This window comes from Schistocerca serialis, chromosome 2 (assembly GCF_023864345.2).
Source record: "Schistocerca serialis cubense isolate TAMUIC-IGC-003099 chromosome 2, iqSchSeri2.2, whole genome shotgun sequence".
NCBI lineage: Eukaryota > Metazoa > Arthropoda > Insecta > Orthoptera > Acrididae > Schistocerca > Schistocerca serialis.
Window position 1 is genome coordinate 378,643,224 of NC_064639.1, and position 19,799 is coordinate 378,663,022.

The following is a 19,799-nucleotide window of genomic DNA, read 5'->3' on the forward strand; positions in this document are numbered from 1 at the left end:
TTTTGCTAAATTGGACTTTATGATTAATTCATGACGTCACCTCTGTTATTCTGTATCTTTGACTTCTTTTAAGACAGATGATATCATGTAACTTCATTTTCGCCGTTTCGAGAGTGGTTTTTTCACTTCTCAGATGTGATGTATGACATGTCTGAGTTGGTCTAATTTCTCATGAATTTTTGTGGACATGAGTTTGATAATTTCTACGACAGGTTCCATATTGAGCTCTTTATCCAGCATCTGGATGTGTATGTATCATGAAGCCCAAAGTATTCACTGAAGGACTTTATTTTATAATACCTGAATGTGCTGTGTTTGGCTCTTGCAAGTGAGATGTAATCCTGTAAAGATTTTTTGATAGTACAGCTGCTTCATGGAGTATAACTTTTCTTGAGATTCTGAACTCGCTACTGTGGAATGGTGGCATCAGTTGCCACGCCTTGCCACAGGCCTTAAGGTTTAAGTTTTGTACGTGGCTATGACTCCCAGATACTTGGCAGTTGGGCCCATGGTACCTCTTGCTCTTGGATAGTAAGTTATCCCTCTAGTTGTGGATTTTTTTTGCTAAAGTTTATTGCTGTAGTTTTGCATGGTTTAATTTTAATCTTGATATGTGTGCACCACTCTGTGGTGAGGTTTAATTGTGTCTGTAGTGTTCTGATGTTGGCGTCCACTCGTAAAGTATGCAGTGTTGTCAGCGAAATATGCCAGTTGAAAGATTGCAATTGTTGGCGTGTCGTTGAGGTAGATCGTGAACAGGAGTGATGACAAGACCGAGCCTTGTAGAATTTCAGCCTCTATGAATTTGATGTACGATCTGATGCCTTCAGTTCGCACTCGCATTTTTCTGTTGGAAAGAAACCTGGCTATGAGTTTAATATAGTCGTCGTGGGCTGCTGTTTGGTCTCTCATTTCCCATAAAAAGTTCTCACGCCAGACCTTATCATAGGCCCATTCACGTTTAGAAAAACAACAGTGAACCGATTTGTCATACTGAAATTCTGTGTGATATGTTCTGTAATTCTCAGTACTTCGAGCTATGCAGAAATCTTCCACTGAAACACATATTGTTCTGGTTAGGTAATCCCATCTGCAACTAAAACGTCTTGTAGTCTTTCCTTAATGATCATTTCCAAAGTTTTCCTGGATTGCTCAGTAAACTGATCGGTCTGTGATTGGCAGGTTGAATTAAGTCTTTCCTAGGTTTTGGAATAGGAATGATGTGTACCACGTGCCATTTTTCCAGGAAATAGCAGTTGAGCAGGCAGTTGTAACAACTATTCAATTGGACGAGTGGTTTCGTCTATAGTCTCTTGAGGTGCTCATTTGTTATTGCATCCGGACCAGGTGCTTTGTTGTTCTTAAGATTCTTTAAATTGGTCCTCACTGCACTTTGTGTCCAGTGATGTTAGTCAAGGAGCAATTCCGGTTTCTTTTATGCTTATCCGACCCGCTGTTTGGTTAGTTGTCGATAGTGAGCTAAGTGGCATAACTTTATTTCGTTCCATTTAGTGTGAAGACATCGTTGTTTGATGATGTAGTTCTCATCAGTGCCTTGATATTCCGTTGACATCCAGTGAATCGATCTTACCTCTGCTCGCATTCGGAGGGAAGCCTGAGGATTTATCCCGTTGTGTGTAATAATATCTGCGGTTGTGAATCTCAAACAGATTGTGGACGCCATGAGTGGTGGGAAGTTAAGTTGTGGTGTTGGTGGTGGTGGTGGTGAAAAATTGGATATTCGTTAGTATTTTTTTTGGTGTTTTGTTTTCATGACTTGTACAAGGTAGACAGTGGAACTCTATTGATTTTCAACATATGTTGATTATGCCGAAACGGAGAACCTGTTACATTCAAAGTATGCACTAGAAAAATATTTTTTGCTTTGTTGGTCGAGTGACACAAAAGACAAAAGGAATTTCACCCAAAGTCTCCGATATTAGACACCCAAGAGAGAGTAAGTACTTGCAATTTTTCTAGACACCGCCTTTAATGTTATTTCGTAACGTGTTATTTAGTTTGCCAGACGCTGTTTTAGATTTAGTTACGTGGGATTACTCAAATTTTTAGATAACGGAAGATTAAGTACATTAGTACTTCACACTAGCAAGTGTTCTGCTATTGGTACATACTTTGGTAACCAAGGAAAGCCTAATAGAAAATATTTATGAACTTTGAGGAAATCAAAACAAATTAGGATAACATTTCCGTACCGCACACCCCCTCTCCATCTCCCAGTTATTCTGTGATTTTATGTAAATGCATGTATATAACATGATCCAAAATACATGTTGGAGATTTGTGTGCTAACTAATACTGTGTTCTGTAATGTACGTAGCATATACAGTTCTTGTAAAGTGCGTGCGTTAAGTACGCCGGAAAAAAGTCATCGCTGCCTTTATTCCTCTTTCGCATTATTTAACTTCTCCAACACAAATCTAAATGATTATGATTAAGACTATCTAGACCTCTGGTAAGGTGGTGGGGATTTGCACTAACTCTTTAGCCTGAATTTGTCGAAATTATTAAAGATGGCCCTCTTTCATACTTATAACGAGCTATTTGTGCAGTGATTAGATTAAAAAAAACATTTTAAATGTGTTTTATTGTGCATCAATTGCCATTATCTTTTTCTCCAAACAAAATTGTTAGTTAGGCTTATCTTTGTAGTATTCACTAAGAAAGCTTCTTAAACCGTATGTTTTATGACTTCTGGTTATTTTAATGTAACTGTATACAACAGTAGAGCTCGCAGTATTGTTTATAGCAACTGAGAGCAATCTTGCAGTATTAGCAGTTTGCCTAGACAAACAATATATAACCATTTCTGCCCTGTCTCCCTTCATCAGTCTGATGTGATTTCTTCGTATGCTAGAATACTTTAATTCTTAGAATATAGCATGTGCCACCCAGTTACTCTAGTAAATGGATAATCACAATCAAAATTTGCTTCTCAAGAAGTTCCTATTTATTTACAAGCATCTAGGGCAAGTTTTTAGATGCTTGTTGTATTTAAAGCTTCCCGTAAATGCTGATCCACAGTAAATTCAAAAGCCTTTTTCATTTCTGCAAGTTTCCTAGTCATTCTTTTAGAGACAGCTCTTATGTCTGGCAGACCCTGAAAACTGAAATTAATGATAGGGCCACTGTCATTTAGAGTGCATTGCCAAAAGGAAGTTAATTCTAGATACTATTGAGGAGAGAGTGTTTCTCTTCCCCTGGCATTGAAATTGAAATTGTTCCGTATATTTACACCTGAGAAATTTTTGTTTATGGCTCAACAGCTCCTTCCTATTTGCAACTGCATGACCCTGTTGACCATTGTGGGGTGTGACTGGCTATTGGTGCCTTTCACATTAGGCCCATTGACAGTCTCCACACACAAGTGGGGATTCCCCCTCTGCAAATAAAACGGTTTCTTTTGCATTTGCCATTTCCCTAATTCCCTGACCATACCGTGTACTTTGCCCTCTTTGCTAACGTGGGATGTCTCCCTCCTGGGACCCACCCACAGATGGGATTGCCAGTTGGCATGAGTCTCACTAGAATGCATCCTTTGTCTTTCCTTTCATATGTCCCTTGGATGGTGCCTAGACCGCATATTAGGACAGATCTATTCCAGTGTCCTAAGATCTAGTATGTCACCCCTGTGTTCCAGTGTGCCACCATCTTCCACACTGATGCTTCTAAGATAATCGATAAGGTGGGATACACTTTCACATCTCCTACCAGTTTAGAACACCATTTATTGCTGAGATCGTGTAGTGTGTTCACAACAGAGCTTCTAGCCATTCACAGAGCCCTCCATTTTGTTTCTCAGGCCTCCCTCCACAGTGTTTTAATTTGTTCAGACTGAATGAGCAGTGTGCAGGCTATTGAATGATGCTACTCATCACCCTTTGGTCTCTGCTATCTATGGCCTCCTCTATGCCCTTGGCCATGCCGCCTACTTGGTTTTTCTTTCTCTGGGTCCCAAGTCTTGGGCATCCCAGGGAATGTTCTGGCTGACCATTTGGCTGGAGAAGCAAATACTTACCCCGCATTTTCTTTTATGATTCCAGCTGCAGATCTACGTCAAATCTCTCTTTGCCCAAAAATGGAATGGTGTCTGGTGCACTACTGCTCATAGTAGTAAGCTCCACACAGTCAAGGAGTCTTCTGCAGTTTGGCACTCTTCCTTCCACTCCTCTCAGGAGCAGTCAGTACCGAGCACCTTTATATAGGGGACAATTGGCCTTCAGATCCACCAATTCTGAAACTTACAATTACCCTTTCTCCACGTGCGAGCTGGAATCGACCCTGTGTGAAACTCATGATACTGCACCCAGCCACGACCCAGTCTGGTACTGCATGCTTCGTCATTTTCCAGCAGCATCAAAGAAAATCCTCCTTGAATATTTTAGTTTTATATAGCAGACAGGTAATTCTCAAACTCGTGGAGAGAGGCACTTCTGATACTTCTCCTCAAACCAGGAGAGAAGCACACGTGACCCAGTAGTTATAAGAGTTATTATCTTAATGAGCTGTGTAGGAAAGTCGCTGGAGCAAATGGTTAACTGTTGTCTGATCTGGCTGTTAGAGACCAGACAACTCTTTAGCCGTTCTCAGTGTGGCGTCCGGAGATTTTGTTTCACTGTCGACAACCTGACTACTAGAGGTGGCTATTCAGTGCGCTTCCATACGCAAACATCACTATATTAGCATATTCTTCGATACCATAACGCATATAATACTACTTGTAGACACTGTATTCTTGCACAACTGCATAAGTGGGGCTTCCATGGCCACCTCACCATCTTCATAAAATCTTCCCTGTCTCAGAGTTTTTTAAGACCCGAGTTGGTGCCTTGCTGTCAGCTTGTTTTGAGGAAGAGAATGGTGTTTCTCGGGGCAGTGTTTTAAGTGTTACCCTCTTTTGCCATAGCCATAAACAGTATCACATCTATGACAAGTAGTCCTCTGTACACTGCTCCTTATTTGTGGATGATTTTGCTGTTTTCTGATCCTTCTCAAGTGTTTCAACGGCGAGCAGTTGCAACTTACAGTGCGTTGGTTAGAGGAGTGGACTGTGAAGATGAGGTTTTAGTTTTCTGCAGAAGTGTGTGTGTGTGTGTGTGTGTGTGTGTGTGTGTGTGTGTGTGTTCATTTTAATTGTTCTTGTCATACTTTTAATTTAGCTGACTCGGATGTGAGGGACACCATCCCACATTTTAGAGATTCAGTGAGCTTTCTGGGCCTCATTTTTTACTCCAAATTGTCGTGATTGGCGCACCTGAGAGACCTGAAAACCAGAACCATCAAGGCAGTGAAAATCAAGCGCCTTAGCTACAGGTCTCTTGAGTGCAGACAGGGTGCTTCTGCTCCAATTTTATAGGGCTTTCGAGTGTTTGTGGCTGGACTATGGGTGTATGGAGTGGTTAGGCCTTCTTTTTTGAAGATCATTGACACTGTCCACCATGAAAGGATTGACTGGCCATGGGTGCTTATAAGACCAATGGCCCATACCCAGTCTATGTGCTGAGGCTGGGGCACCATCTCACACCATCAGGCAGCAGCTCCTCATGTTGCAGCAGGCGTGTAAGTTCACCCCAGCTCCAACTTAATCCGCATACCATACTGTTGCTTTTCCACCTGCGGAATGCCTTTTCTCCAACCATCCGCGAGCTGCAAAGCCGTTTGGTACCCGTGTGCAGTGTGTGCTGCAGTCACTCGGTGTGAATCATTGATATCCACAAATCCAGGGTTTTAACTGTCTGCCAGTTTGGTTGCTGTAGAAGCCTAGCGTCACTTTAGATTTAGTGCAGTACAGGGGAGATTGCACTCCTACTTCTGTTTTTAATGGGTTTGTTTTCTGACATTTTATTTCAACACCACAACTGTGTAGCTGTCTTTACGGATGTTGTTAAGCAAGGGGACTTTGTTGGTTGCTCTGTGGTTTTCCAGGATCATGTCATGACGGTCCAAATGCCTTAAAAATTTACTGTCTTTGATGCAGTATTGTATGCAATCTTGCGGACCCTGTAGTAGATGGGACGTTCTTCCAGTGCTAAATTTATTTCCTGTTCAGATTCTCTGAGCACCATTCACTCCCTCCAACATTTTCACCCAGCAGATAAGGTAATTCAGAATATCCAGGATGCACTCCTCCAACAATAACTACTTGGGAAGAAGGGTTGTTGTGCTGGGTACCAGGTTACATGGATATTTGCAGGGGAACGAAAGGGTGGATGTAGCAACCAAGGAGGCATGTCGTGATCCTCAGTTATTTCATTGTGTCGTCCTGCTACATGTTGTCACGTCGCTGTTCAGGTACATGGCGTACCTCCTTCCAGCCAGGTCGTTGGGACAAGGGACATCTTACTCGTCTTTTCATAGACCACAGTCCCATGACGCATGGATTCTTACTCTGGTGAGAGGACCCTGCAATGTGTGGTGCTTATGGCATGCAGATCAGTGTGCACTATGTTTTAATTTCTGTCCAGCAGGCCACAGCTAATTTACTGACAGATGTGCCATTTGTTTTAAGGAACATTCAGACGAATGTGGTTCAAGTTTTAAAGTTTTTGAATTTTCCAGTATTTTCAGTATTTTAAAAAGATTTTAACATGATGACTGGCTCATGCAAGCTTTTTGTAAGTTGCCAGCCAGTCTCATTGTCCTGTGCTTTTCTTGTAACTCTTCGGTGTTTTGTTTTCTATGTTTTAGTTTCGTGAGTATCTACTTTCCGTCATTCTAATTTGTTTTAGCAAATGTTGTAAGATAATGTCTGTGAGGTCATTTCGAGCGCGTGAGTGTGCAACAGTTTTAGAATTTGTCTCTACATTCATTTTTTAATGATGATGCCGCCTTTGAGTTCCCTTAAAATCCAAACACACACACACACACACACACACACACACACACACGAGATGTCCAAGTGAAGGTTTTATGCTTGACAAGGGTCATTCCATGTCAGATTGCCCAGTAGTCTAGGATTCGTAACCTTCCGTCTCAACTTTTCATGAAATTTTGTATATTTGCATATACCTATAGAATAAAAACTACTGGAAATTCTTTTTGGTCTCACACTAAAACTTTTTTGTGTTGAATTTCAGTATAGTGATGTTCTGATAATTTGGCTCTGTGAGAATGTCCATGCAAGAGGTGCTTATCTACAGAAATACTCATAACACAGTTGTATGTGAGACTTGTGATTTGGAATTTTTTTCAGATGTTAAGAGAGGCATGTAGTTAACAAGGACACACATTCAAGCAGGAACGTTAGAAAAAAAAAGTAGGTAAGTTTCTAATTTCTGGAAAAATCATGACGGCATTGAAAGACACTTATCACATATCTCCAACCTTCTGGCAACCTAGTTTTGATCTTAAAAAATTCCTAAGGTCATAAGCCTCCTACTAAAATAAAAATATTAATGGGTTTCCTGTGAATGGACACACGAATAAATCAAAGAACTTTTTACTGTAATGAAAAAAGTCATTCCAGGTAAGTTCAGCCATGTCTGACCCACTGCCTCAGACACAGGGGTCTCAAATTAGCATATTTAAATATAAATTATTCTAGGCAGACAAATTAATCTTACGTGTAGTAAATTTATTCATTTTATTAATTAAGTGGTTTTGAAAAAATGTAATATACAGCATTTATGTGTGCAGGTAATCACCAGTTCACAGTTATAAACTGTTCTGTGCGTTTGTAGTAGCTCGCTTGAAGCCTGCACATAAATGAAAACTCTGTAGCAATAACTGTCATGTATTGTTGAACACCTCTGACAGCCCGTTCGGCCCAAGGTGCTCTTTTCTTAGTGAAGGTTCATATTTGTTTGTTGTGCAGCCATTTACCATTCTGTTCGTAATGTAGTGTGTTTTTAACTGAAGTAGTGCTCAGTTACTTACAGTATTACTGAATTCGTGTAGTGTCAGAAAATTTCTTACAATGCCATGTCATTTGATGACTTAGATCTCGGTAAAAACTGAGCTGAATGAAGACCAACAAGATTTGGTAATGTTAAGGTCCAATATTAACTTTCCAGATGAACAAGAAACAACTATATGTGGACATAAGTTATTATTAAAGGTTTTTGAAAGCCCTCAAATAACTTGTTGTCCATTCCGGGTTGTGAGTAACTGAATCTACTTTCCCTTCTTCCCTTTCTTTCCCCTCTCTCCTCCCTGATGAAGGAACATTTGTTCCGAAAGCTAGGAACGTAAATTTTTGGTTCTGTTTTTTGTGTATCTATCGGCTGTACTGAGCTGAGGTAAGTACTGGCCAGCCCCTCTATCTCTTTGTTAGTATTTATTCCATATACACAGGCAGACAATTAAAAAAATCCTTGAGGTCAGTAAGTTTGGCTTTGTCTAAATCATTAAGTGCATGGAAAAGTGATGTCAAACCAGGCAGAAAAGATTTGTGAACAGAAAAGTGAAATCAGTGATGGAAATGAAAGTGATGCCAGTGACCTGGAGGTGACATTACGTAAGTGCTAAAAAGTCAAAGTATCAAGAATGCCAATAAAACTTTGTGCGATTCGCCGTGCTCTCCCTTAAAACTTCATTCCATTCCAAATCACAGTAAGGTGTCATATGGCAAACAGGAGCTAGAAAAAGTAAAGCATGTTTTGGAAGAAAAAGTGTACCAGGCATTGGACTGTAGTGTGAAATTTCTGATAGTATGGTTGATAAAATGGATGATGAAATTTTTAAGAAAGCCAAAGATTTTGATGCCACACTGTTGTTAATTAAAGAAAAGTTGGTGCTATTGTAGTGAGGCATGAAAAAATTCAGGTTTTAACTTTAGCTCCTCCCTCTTGGTTGAAAGAAAAAAAATGTCAGAATTGAGTGTTTGTGAGTATTTAGTTTGGCAGGCAAAGAAAATGAAAACAGAGCTGGGTATTTTATCAGTTCCTAAGCCAAAAAGAGATAAAAGATCACTGATGAAGTTGTAAAGTTTGTCACTGATTTTTACCGAAATGATAAATATACCAGGAGCAAAAGACAAAGCTGGCATTCAGAAGAATGCGTATATGCAAAAAAGATTTATTCCTGACAATCTAAGAGCCGTATTATAGCTTAAAATGGGAGAACCCAATCAACATTGGTTTTTTTTGTTCACGAAGAGCAAATGGTGTATTTTCGCTGTTACTGCAGGCACTCATTCTGTCTGTGTTTATGGTATCTGCCAAAATGTGAAACTGCTTTTGGATCCAGAAAACATTCAAGAAAAATATAAATAACTAATAAATATTCTTACAAGTTACTCAGAAAACTATGACTGCATGCTTAATCAGTGTGGTGATTGTCCCAGTGATGACACATTAGAATTTTTGAAAGAAAACTTATCTTACAAAGATGTTGATGATGAAATTGAGCAAAGCCAGTGGATTAACACAGACAATCGGACTGAATTGGTAAAACAATCCGCTTATTTGTTGGTAACAAAATTACAGGCACTTAAACCACACTCAATCACTGTAGATTTCCTGCAAAAGAAACTTGAGAAGGGATTTTTGACAATGCACACAACTGCTACCAGAAATTTTCACAGTTTTAACCGCTTTTCTGTGATTCATTAGAAATTAGAAAAGTGGCTTGTTCTGAAAAGCCTTCATCGATTTCCTCAACAAAACGCTCTTGTGGCAGCTGTATATAACAGATGGTGCTTTGTCAGGGATGTATTTGATGAAGGAAGAAATTCTGAACTACTTTTCTTCTACCCATCTGGACCATCAGTGTCATTCTTTTGGCCTGAGGAGGAAGGCTCTTGTTTTGTGCCTTTGGAAAACATTTTATGTACTGGTGGTGTTACTGAAGCATGCATATTAGGAATAACTATAATGCAAACTTAACAGAATTTCTCAACACGGATTAAAAACAGGGATACTATAAAAATTTTCTCTTGAGAATTCCAAAGGTCTTCATTGCTGAACATACACATTTTAAATATAAACATATGTCTGCGTAGAATAATTTTCATTTAAATATGCTCATATGATACTCCTAAATAAAGTTAATATTAGTAATGAAAATATTTGGTTAAAATTATAGTTCTTGGCTCTGTACATTAATTATTTTAACAGAACGTGAAATATGTACTAAAGCTTAGCAGTCTACGTAATGTGCTTTAAAAGATCTTTTGAACAATGTTGCAAATACTTTAATATATAAATGAAAATCACATTAAGAGCTCACATGGATAACCAGTCCTAAGCAAAGAAGGGAAAGCAGAAGGGTGGAAGGAGTATATAGAGTGTCTGTACAAGCGAGATGTGCTAGAGGGCAATATTATGGAAATGGAAGAGGACATGGATAAAGATGAGATGGGAGATATAATACTGCATAAAGACTTTGACAAAGCACTGAAAGACTTGAGTCAAAACAAGGCCCCAGGAGTAGACAACATTCCGTGAGAGCTACAGATAGCCTTGGGAGAGCCATCCATGAAAAAGCTCTTTCACTGGTGAGCAAGATGTATGAAACAGGCGAAATACCCTCAGACTTCAAGAAGAATATAATAATTCCAGTTCCAAAGAAAACAGGTGCATACAGGTGTGAAAATTACCAAACTATCAGTTTAATAAGTCACAGCTGCATAATACTAACACGGTTCCTTTACAGCAGAATGGAAAAACTGGTTGAAACACCTCGGGGAAGATCGGTTTGGATTCTGGAGTAATGTAGAAACGCGCAAGGCAATACTGACCCCTCGACTTCTCATAGAAGAGAGGTTAAGGAAAGGCAAACCTACATTTGTAGTATTTGTAGACTTAGAGAAAGCTTTTGACAGTGTTAATTCAATAAGAAGCATGAAGTTGCTAGTATTTTTCCAACTGGCTGCAAATCCTACAGATATTTTTATCGTCAGTTTAAGAATTGTACTTGTTTTGTGTTGGTGTCTTTAATATAATAAAATGAATGTTTTAGGTGCCCTGTTTGAGACAGCTTCAAAAAAAAAAGAAAGAAAGAAGGGATGAAAACAATGAATTGAATGGACTGAGACTTTCACATTTATTCAAAACTTAAATGGTCTTCCAACTTGTCTTATTTCTCAGGAAAAATAGACTGATAGTAAAAAAAAAATCAAACTTAGGCACATACTTTACAACCAAATATGCGTCATTTTGTTCTGAATATCCTGTTGGTGATGGAAGGAAGAAAGCAGTTTAGGGTCTTCAGGAGAGAGAAAAAAGTTATAGGTGTAATTACAGGATGCAGTATTCCTGAAATGTTAATACTGCAAGTTTTGTGGTTGGTAGAGAGATTGCTAAGAGAGGAATAATATTTAAGCAACAAATGCATGAATAGTTGTTGTTATAAATGCATCCAAGCGTTATTTTAGGATTTTAAAAAGGAAGCAGATACTCTAAAAAGAAATAGTTATCATGTCTGCCAAAACAGTGAAAGATAGAACAGTCAAAATGTCTTCAAATGTCACAAAGTCGAGCATCTAAAAGATGTTTCATCTTTATCAGTAGCAATTGATGAGTCTTTCCATGTAAAGGGACACCAAAAGTTCCACTTTTGTACAAAAATTTATTTCATCTACAGGTCCTAAAGAACAGCTTTCAGGATTATTGGCACTTAAAGGACAGACACAGGGAGAGGATATAGCAAGTGCTGTAGTTGAATGTATTGAAAAACCTTATTTTCACTCAGTAAAATTCTCAATTTCAGCAGATGGAGCGAAAAATATGACAGGCATAAAAAAGGGGTTTCTTGCTGTTTTGAAAGAAAACATTAATCTCTAGGTACTTACTAACTTATCAATTATTTAGAAGCACTGTGTGCGCCTTTCCGGAAGAAATTTTCTTATTTAAGGAATTAATGATTAAGATTCTCAACTCAATTATAGCTAAAGCTGTCAGTGATCACCAGTTCAAAGATTTTTTTTTTTTTTTTTTTTTTTTTTTTTTTCAGTGGAGAGTTAGTATGCAGATTTTCTGCTGCAGGTAACAGAAATTAAAACACCTCTCCTTGGGAATGATAAGCACTATAAAGAACTATTATAAGATGATCCAAAAACTTCATTTCATAGTAGATGTTAAGCCTCTTGTAAATCAGGTTAATAGTGAACTACAGGGAATTTTTTTGTGTTAGAAAGGTTTATTCAAAAATAAATTCTCACTCATTTTCCAAGACTGTTTAAACGAAAATAATTCTGATATTGACACTTGTTATTTCGAAACCACACTTTTCACATGTGATTCAACCTTCTCTGAACAGGTTTCAGGAATTCAGAAAGTGATGTTAGCTTATGGTAGACAACGTCTTGAGGCTTGAGAAACAGAATTAAAATTTTCTCTCTTTAATATTTACATTGGCAATTTTGAAATGCACTTGCTTGATTTAAAAAACAAAGAATTGTGGAGCTTGAAATTTGAACAACTTTGTACTGATAGACAAATATTAGAATAATCAGCAACCAGTTTCATAAAAGAAATTTTGTTTCCTTAATTGGTTTCAGGCACTTCATGCACTTCTACAGAAGGTTATAACTACCACATTATTTGCGAGTGTATTGTGATAGTTGTAACCTGAATGAGGACACTAAGTGCTTGAAACTGAGTACAGAAGTAACTTTTATGTAACTGGTTGCAGATTATTTCGATATATACAACCACAGTTGTTGAAGATGGGTAAAATACTAGAAATAGTGGTGGAAAACAAATGCAAACTCAGTTCACAGCATGAGTGGTCCGCTTTCCAAGACCTCGAGAAGGTATATATATTGATTTCAACACTTGAGGATCTACATACTCATGCAAACAATCATTTTCAAACATGAACCTTGTTGAGAGAAAATTGTGTAGTTAGTTGGTTGCATGTTCCATAGATCATTTGAATTAGTCTTCTATCAAAATGATGTTCAAAAAATTAGTGTACAAGATATGCTTACATGATTAGTGTTAAAATTCATGAAAACCTTGTTTTTCAGTCCTAATCATGGAACTACACTTGAAAACTGTTTTTATTTTTTTATTTTATATAATAGGCTATTGGTTTTTAAAGAGAAAACAACCATTGAATAAGAGTTGTCTAGAAGAAAAGATTTTAAGTTAGGTTTGAAACTTGCCTTCCTACATTTCAGATATTTTGTGATATTGGCAAATAGTCAGTTCTTCTACTTCCTTTTCTTTAAAGTCACTGGTAGCATTAATAGTGGATAATAGAGGTCATTTCTTCCTGTAATGTAGTAAGTATGGATATCATTGTTCTTCCCCAATTGTGATGAATTATTTATGACAAATTTCATTAGGGAATGTGTGTTTTATGGTTGTGCAGTTAGAATGCTGAACTCCTTGAAGAGATACCCACACGATGACCGTGAGTGAACACCACTTATTTTTCTTGCTGATTGGTTTTGTGCAATCAGCTCTTCATTTCTAGGTGGTGAGCTACCTCAGAAAATTACTCGGTAAGATGTTAACTGCATGGAAATATGTAAGGAGGTTGATTTGTTTGTTTTCAAGCCTAGCAGTTATACGAAGAGCAAAAGTAGTTAAACTTAATTGTGTGAAATGCTCATTAATACACTTCTGGTTTAAGTTTTCAGCAGTATGTACACCTAAAAACTTCAAGCATTCTGCCATATTCACTAATTCTTGTTCATGTGGTCCATCAGTTGTTGGTAAGACACTCTTTATTGTACAGTGATTTTTTTTTAAAGGATCTACTTTCAGAGAACCACTTCATAATTCTTTGTAAAACATCATTATCAGTCCCTTCCGTTGCTTTCTCTGTAATGTGAATCATTATAACACTAGTAAAGTTTGCAAAAAGTACCAGTTGTGCTTTGATGAATGTTACGAGGAAGGTCATCCACATATACGGGTTCTCTCTTGTAAGAGTCATCAGGTACACACTTTCTGGTGTATCAGCAGGTATTTGCAGTCTTGTTTTGTCATTTTGTAGCTGGAGTCAGTCCGAAAAATTACTGCTCATCATGTCTTTCATACAGCACCTAGTCCCAGCAAAAAGCGTCAGTTTGTTTCCATTGCGAACAAAATTATTTTTAAATCAGAATTTTACACATTAATTCGATAGATCACTCCCAAATCAGTTTAGTCCCATATTCATTTTGCCAATATTTATTAACAGGGACAGTAAAACTTTAAGAATAAACATCAGGTCAGCAGTGACTCAGTGCCGCAAGCTTCGCAGCAGCAGTTAGTGCGCGCCAGGGCACTGCTGTTACACTGCTGGAGTTTTGATTATTCTTAGTGTTTTACCATCCCTGTTAATACATATTGATAAAATGAATATCGGACTAGACTAAGCTGGAACCAATTATAATTCCAAATTAAAAATCATTTTGTTCGTAACGGGAAACACAGATGCTTTCCCTTGACACTGGGTGTTGCATGAAAGATGTGATGAGCAGTAATTGTTTGGGCCGACTCCAGCTTCACAGTGGGGGGGGGGGGGAATTGTAAATACCATCTAAAACAGCAGAGAGAATGCCAACTGATAACTAAGGAGAGATACCTTGTGCGACTCCCTTTGTAATTTTTCTTCAGTCACTACAAGTTTCTACCTTTCCAACATTGTTTGAATTATTCAGCACAACTTTTTGCATTCTGCAGTAATGATGCAGGCTGAAGCAATGAATCAAAATTTGTACCAGCACCGGGATTCAAACATGAGTCTCCTGCTTATTAGGCAGATGCACTATCCGTTACACCACACTGACACTGTGGCTACCACAGCTGCACAGAATACCTTACTATGTCTCCCCAATACAAATTCCAATTTGCACTTCAGCCCATTGCTACTCCCCTTCTATAAACTCCCATCAGTTTTGCCGAGGCTCTCCAATATTGGAATAGCACCTTAGCAATGAGAAAAATATGGTTCATTCTGCATGTACCTCAGGCGTAGGTCATATATTAATCATATACAGTTAATATTCCTCCTCCTCCTCTCTGTGTCCATTTCCTCCCCTCCCCCCCTCCCCCCCCCCCCCCCCCCCCTCCTGCCTCTTTGACTTTGAGCCTTGTTTATTGGTGTTGTAAGGGAAACCTGGCTTGGCCACAAGTCAGTTAAAATGAATCGGTAAAATGGTAGGGATCATTGGTATACAAGGTATGAGAGGGACCTCTCCAATTGCTGAATCCGTGAGGGTAGCAGCTTCAAAGACAGTATTTTACATGGTTTTAATGCCAGAAAGGGTAGGACTACAAAGTAGTATTCTAACCATAAGTTGATAAAGCCATATACAACTTTCTGGTTTTCTGTTGAGCTGGCTGCAAGGAATAAAACAAAACAGTACATTGTTGTGTACACTTATGATTAAAAATTGACAGCCAGCAAGAAAACTAATCTGCACGTTTTCACAGCACAGTTTAACTTTTTTTTCAGTTAGTTTTAACAGAAAACCCCTACAGCGTTATTTAAAACATACAGTACATATAGCCTATGCTCATCTCAATGGTTATTATAGTATCATGCAAAAATTTGAAAGAAACTGGTCTAGAACTTATTGAAATTTTGCTAACAATGTTTCCCTTTTATAAGTGTTTATATAACATATATATTAAAAATATGTAGTCTATGCCCATTTGAATGTGTACTGTAGTGGACTAGTGTATAAGAATTCGAAGTAAATCGGTCAAGAACGTTCTGAGATTTTTGTTAACAAAAGTTTCTCTGTTATATGATATATTTATTTGTCTGTTGCAAACATTATAAGGGATGTGGCCTATGTACATCCAAATGTTCATCAGAGTATCTAGTAAAAATTGAAGTAAATCAGTTGAGAACTTTTCAAGATTTTCCTCAGTGACTTATCCCCTTTGTATAGTGTATAGATATTTATGTATTATATACATTAAAATGTGTAGTTTATGTCTGTTGGAATGTTTATTATAGTATTGTGTAAAACTATGAAGTTAATGAGTCAGGAAAATTTAGAGGTTTTTGCTAACTACATTTCCCACAGCCTATAGCCTGAGTCTGTCTGAACATTTATTAGAGTATCGTGTAAAAATTTGAAGTAGATCGGACATGAACTTTCCAAATTTTTGCTATCAAAATTTCATGTAGCATATATCTGTACATTTATTAGAGTATCATGTAACGATTTGAAGTGAATTGGACAAGAATCGTCAGAGTTTTGGTAACTAAGAATGTCTTTAGATAGAAGCAATTAATTCAAAGTTAATACATGAAAATAAGTAATATCACATGTGTAAAGATTCCAAATGAAAAAGGAATTGGAAGACAAGCTAAGAGCAAATGAAATAGTTAATGATGATTAAAATTATGTGATAAAGGATTAAACATTAGAAAAAATAACAATTAGACCAACTAATTGAAAAAATAATTAAAACAGAATAATAAAGCACCTGATGAGATTCGAACCCACAACCTTCTGTACATCAGGAACGTACCTCAACCACTATGCCACAATTCTACTCTGTGTATTTTTCATCAGTTTTAAGGTTTGGAAAGATGGCGCAAAATTCCAAATTCTTCTGTCAATTACTTGCAAACATGGGTCCACCAGAGTGATCAACTGCAGGGTGCTGTACCTGGGACCCTAAACTACATCACCGTGTAGATGGTTTAAACAGTCAGTCGCACTGCTTGGGTGTTATCCTTGTAAGACTTGTAATATTTGGTGGGTGAATGTGTAGTCGTCTTACTTATGAGAAGCTGGACGTGTGCCTAAAATTAAAATCATCATATTACCGGTACCTTTCCAAACATTTCCAAGTATGTGTGTGGCCAATACTCCTTGTTAGTGTTTGTAAGTCATATCATTATTTTTAATTTTTTTTGTTTGTTACCCTGCACTTTAGTTTTATCAAATAGTAATTCTGTTGTTATGAGAAGTAGTTATTGTACGTACGTGTAGTTTATCTAAGGTTAAAGCTAATAGTTAATTTTAGGGAGCATTGTGGAATGAAAAAAGATGGTACTGACTGTTGACAAAGGTATGTTGAGTTGGTTTGTATGGATAAAGAGGATGAATAAAGAAGATAGACAAAAAATATAGATGAGTGTGAATAAGGTCAATGTCCATGTATGTACATCAATTACATTGATATTTTAACCCAACTTAGGAATACCCCAATGTACCTACTATATAGTTTATTCAAGAAATTAGGTTCTCAAAAAAAGTTCAATTGTTGTGCTGTTGATACTTGATTAACGAGTTGATTTTTTACTAACGAGTTTGCTGACTACTAGTTTAGACCACGGGAATAACATTTAAATTAAGAATATTAACACCAAATAAAAATTTTAAGATTTAACTTCAGTTCTATTTCTTGGAGAACTATTCTCAGTGTGTATTTCCAAGCTTTTCTCATTGCTGAGATTTATGTATTATGTAAATTGTAATTTTAAAATGAAATTAAAACTGTCGATTATGAATATTGTGTACAACTTGTATAATTTAACTCATATCAGCTAATAATACCATGTCAAAGTAACCCATGTAAGAGTTTGATTCTTAAAACTCCTTTGCACTTGCCCATTAATTTTGAAATGTGCTGATGATCATCTTTTTTCATCCTCAGGCTCTATATAAATAATATGGAGGGCATTGGGAGAGGTGGTCGTGGGGCCAAGCTGCTGGAGGCCCTAAGGGCACAGCAGCGCAGACCTGGCAGTGAGGAACCCGAGAGTTCCCAGCCAGTTCCAGATGTTAAGGTACAAACTTTTTATAGAAAATGTCTTGTTCATGATTTATAATGTCCTGCCACGATTATGGTTTTAAAATAATGTCGCTTTTCTTAATAACAATATGGAAAGCATAGATCGCTACTCACCACATAGAGGAGGCATTGAGTCACAGACATTCACAATAAAAAAGACTGCTCAAATATTATAGCTTTCATATAGTCATCTTTCTGCAGTAGAAAACACACACACACACACACACACACACACACACACACACACACACATTCGGCAGGTTTTTTTTTACAGAAAAAAGTAGTCTGACTGTGAAGATACATAGCACACAGTGCTATGATTCTTGATGTAATTATTTATCACGAAAATCAACTGGAACAGACGCATGAAGTCCAGAAAGTTTTTGACAAAGAGAAACCCATGGGGCTTATAGTTTTCTATTCTGGAAGAGCTCTATAGTGAAGACAGATGGGATTTCAAGAATTTTGTCAGAAATGCATGCGAACAGAGTTGTGCTGCAAGCATTGGTAAGCACACATTACGATGGAATCAGTTACCAAGTAGCTATGCAAGGAGTAATTCAGATGGTGATGTCTTTAACCGCTTTCAGATGCTTGAGTGTTTTACTAGGATCTTTTCTTAGAAGACATAAAGAAAGTGCCACATTTACTAACCAACTGGCAGTATTTATGTGAAGGATCCAGAACCAGGGCAAGGCTGCAGATGAGAGTTGCAGAACATCTCCACAAAATAAATGTCTTCAAGAGAAAGGGAGGAAACACAGGAAGAACTGCAAAGAATAAAGGCATGAAATTAAAAGCTGCTTTGTATCAGATGGTGGTGATTTGAAGTGTCAGGAGCAGCAAATAAATATGGGGGGAAAAGACAGTTGTAATTATAACCTTTCGACCAAAAACCTTATAGCTTTAGTTAAGATTTTAAATATTTTTCTCCTTGGCTTGTTCACGCCTTGGAAAAACTTTACATATTTAAGAAACACCCATTTTGTAACACGATAAATCAGCTGTGCTGGACCCACTTTTAGTTTTGACCATTATAGAATGCTCATGATTGTATTGCATATTCACATTGATCCCTTTTCTTCTGAATTCAGCAAGTGGTACAACATTTTTTTCTGAAACTCCTTCAAACAAATCTTTCCATTTGTATCAGTCTTTGTAGGTGGAATGAGAAAGATCCCACAGTAGTTTCGTAACTTCAGTTTCTTATAAAAACTAAATAGTTTCTTCTGTAAAACACTCTAGAGTTGCCAATATGTAAACACAAGAAAGAAACAAAGCAGACAACACAGCAGTGCACATGTCCAGTAACTCAACTCTGCCATGTTTTTGCTCACTGCCACAAACTACAAACTTGAGAAAAACTTCTGTCTACCAGTTTATCAAACTCACAGTTTCAACCAACTGTTGACCACAGTTAAAAACTAAGTCAAACAATAAGTTGAAAACACTTGTCAATAAAGTTCGTTGGAGTTGGTTTTTAGTGTGAAGGTACCTCATGCTGGAGTGCATCTGTGTCTGGTATGTCAGCAACTCACTGTCGGACTCCAGCACCCTGGAATGGTGGCTCCTCCATGTGGTGGGTTGCAGTTATCCTTTCAGTATTGTAGTTATTCCATCCTGAACTTGCCTTTGTTTGATGATGCTTTTCTTAGCATCTTTGACTGTATTGCTTTCATGCAGGATAGTTTCTGAAAACACTTACCAAATGTACTTTCTAGGTGGTTTGATGTCCTATCTGAAGACTAACTAAGCTTGTCAGTTGTAGCTTTATCAAAAGGAAAATTTACTTGAGAAAAACTATAAAATTACAAGGAGACAGAATGGCTGGCCAGTACTAAACTTCAGGAGGCAAAATGCAATGATAGACTAACTTTAAAAAAATTAAAAGTACTAATGATTGTCACAAATAAAAGTGGAAAATATTATGCAAACTTTTGGAACTGTAAGTGTCCTGCTCAGGGAGGAAAGGCTCCTGAAAGTGTAGTTCCGTTTATTGTTATGTTGATGACAATTTCGTTGTCTGGTCTCATGGACGTGAAAAGCTGGTAGAATTTGTGGACCACATCAGCGACATCCATTACAGCATCAAATTGACGATTGAAGTAGAGATGGGTAGAGCCTTGCTGTTCCTTGATGTCCTCA

At 37.6% G+C, this 19,799-nt stretch overlaps 1 protein-coding gene across 1 annotated transcript in view; it reads left to right on the forward strand.

Annotated features, from left to right (window-relative positions):
• Positions 1-1,699: 1,699 nt before the first annotated feature.
• The window catches only part of LOC126457198 (piwi-like protein Ago3), a 195,987-nt gene continuing 177,887 nt past the window's right edge, over positions 1,700-19,799 (forward strand). Inside the window, exons 1-2 of the mRNA XM_050093297.1 lie at positions 1,700-1,957; positions 17,517-17,649. Coding sequence (XP_049949254.1) covers positions 17,533-17,649 — 117 coding nt within the window. The 5' untranslated portion in view covers positions 1,700-1,957; positions 17,517-17,532. The remainder of the gene's footprint in view (positions 1,958-17,516; positions 17,650-19,799) is intronic.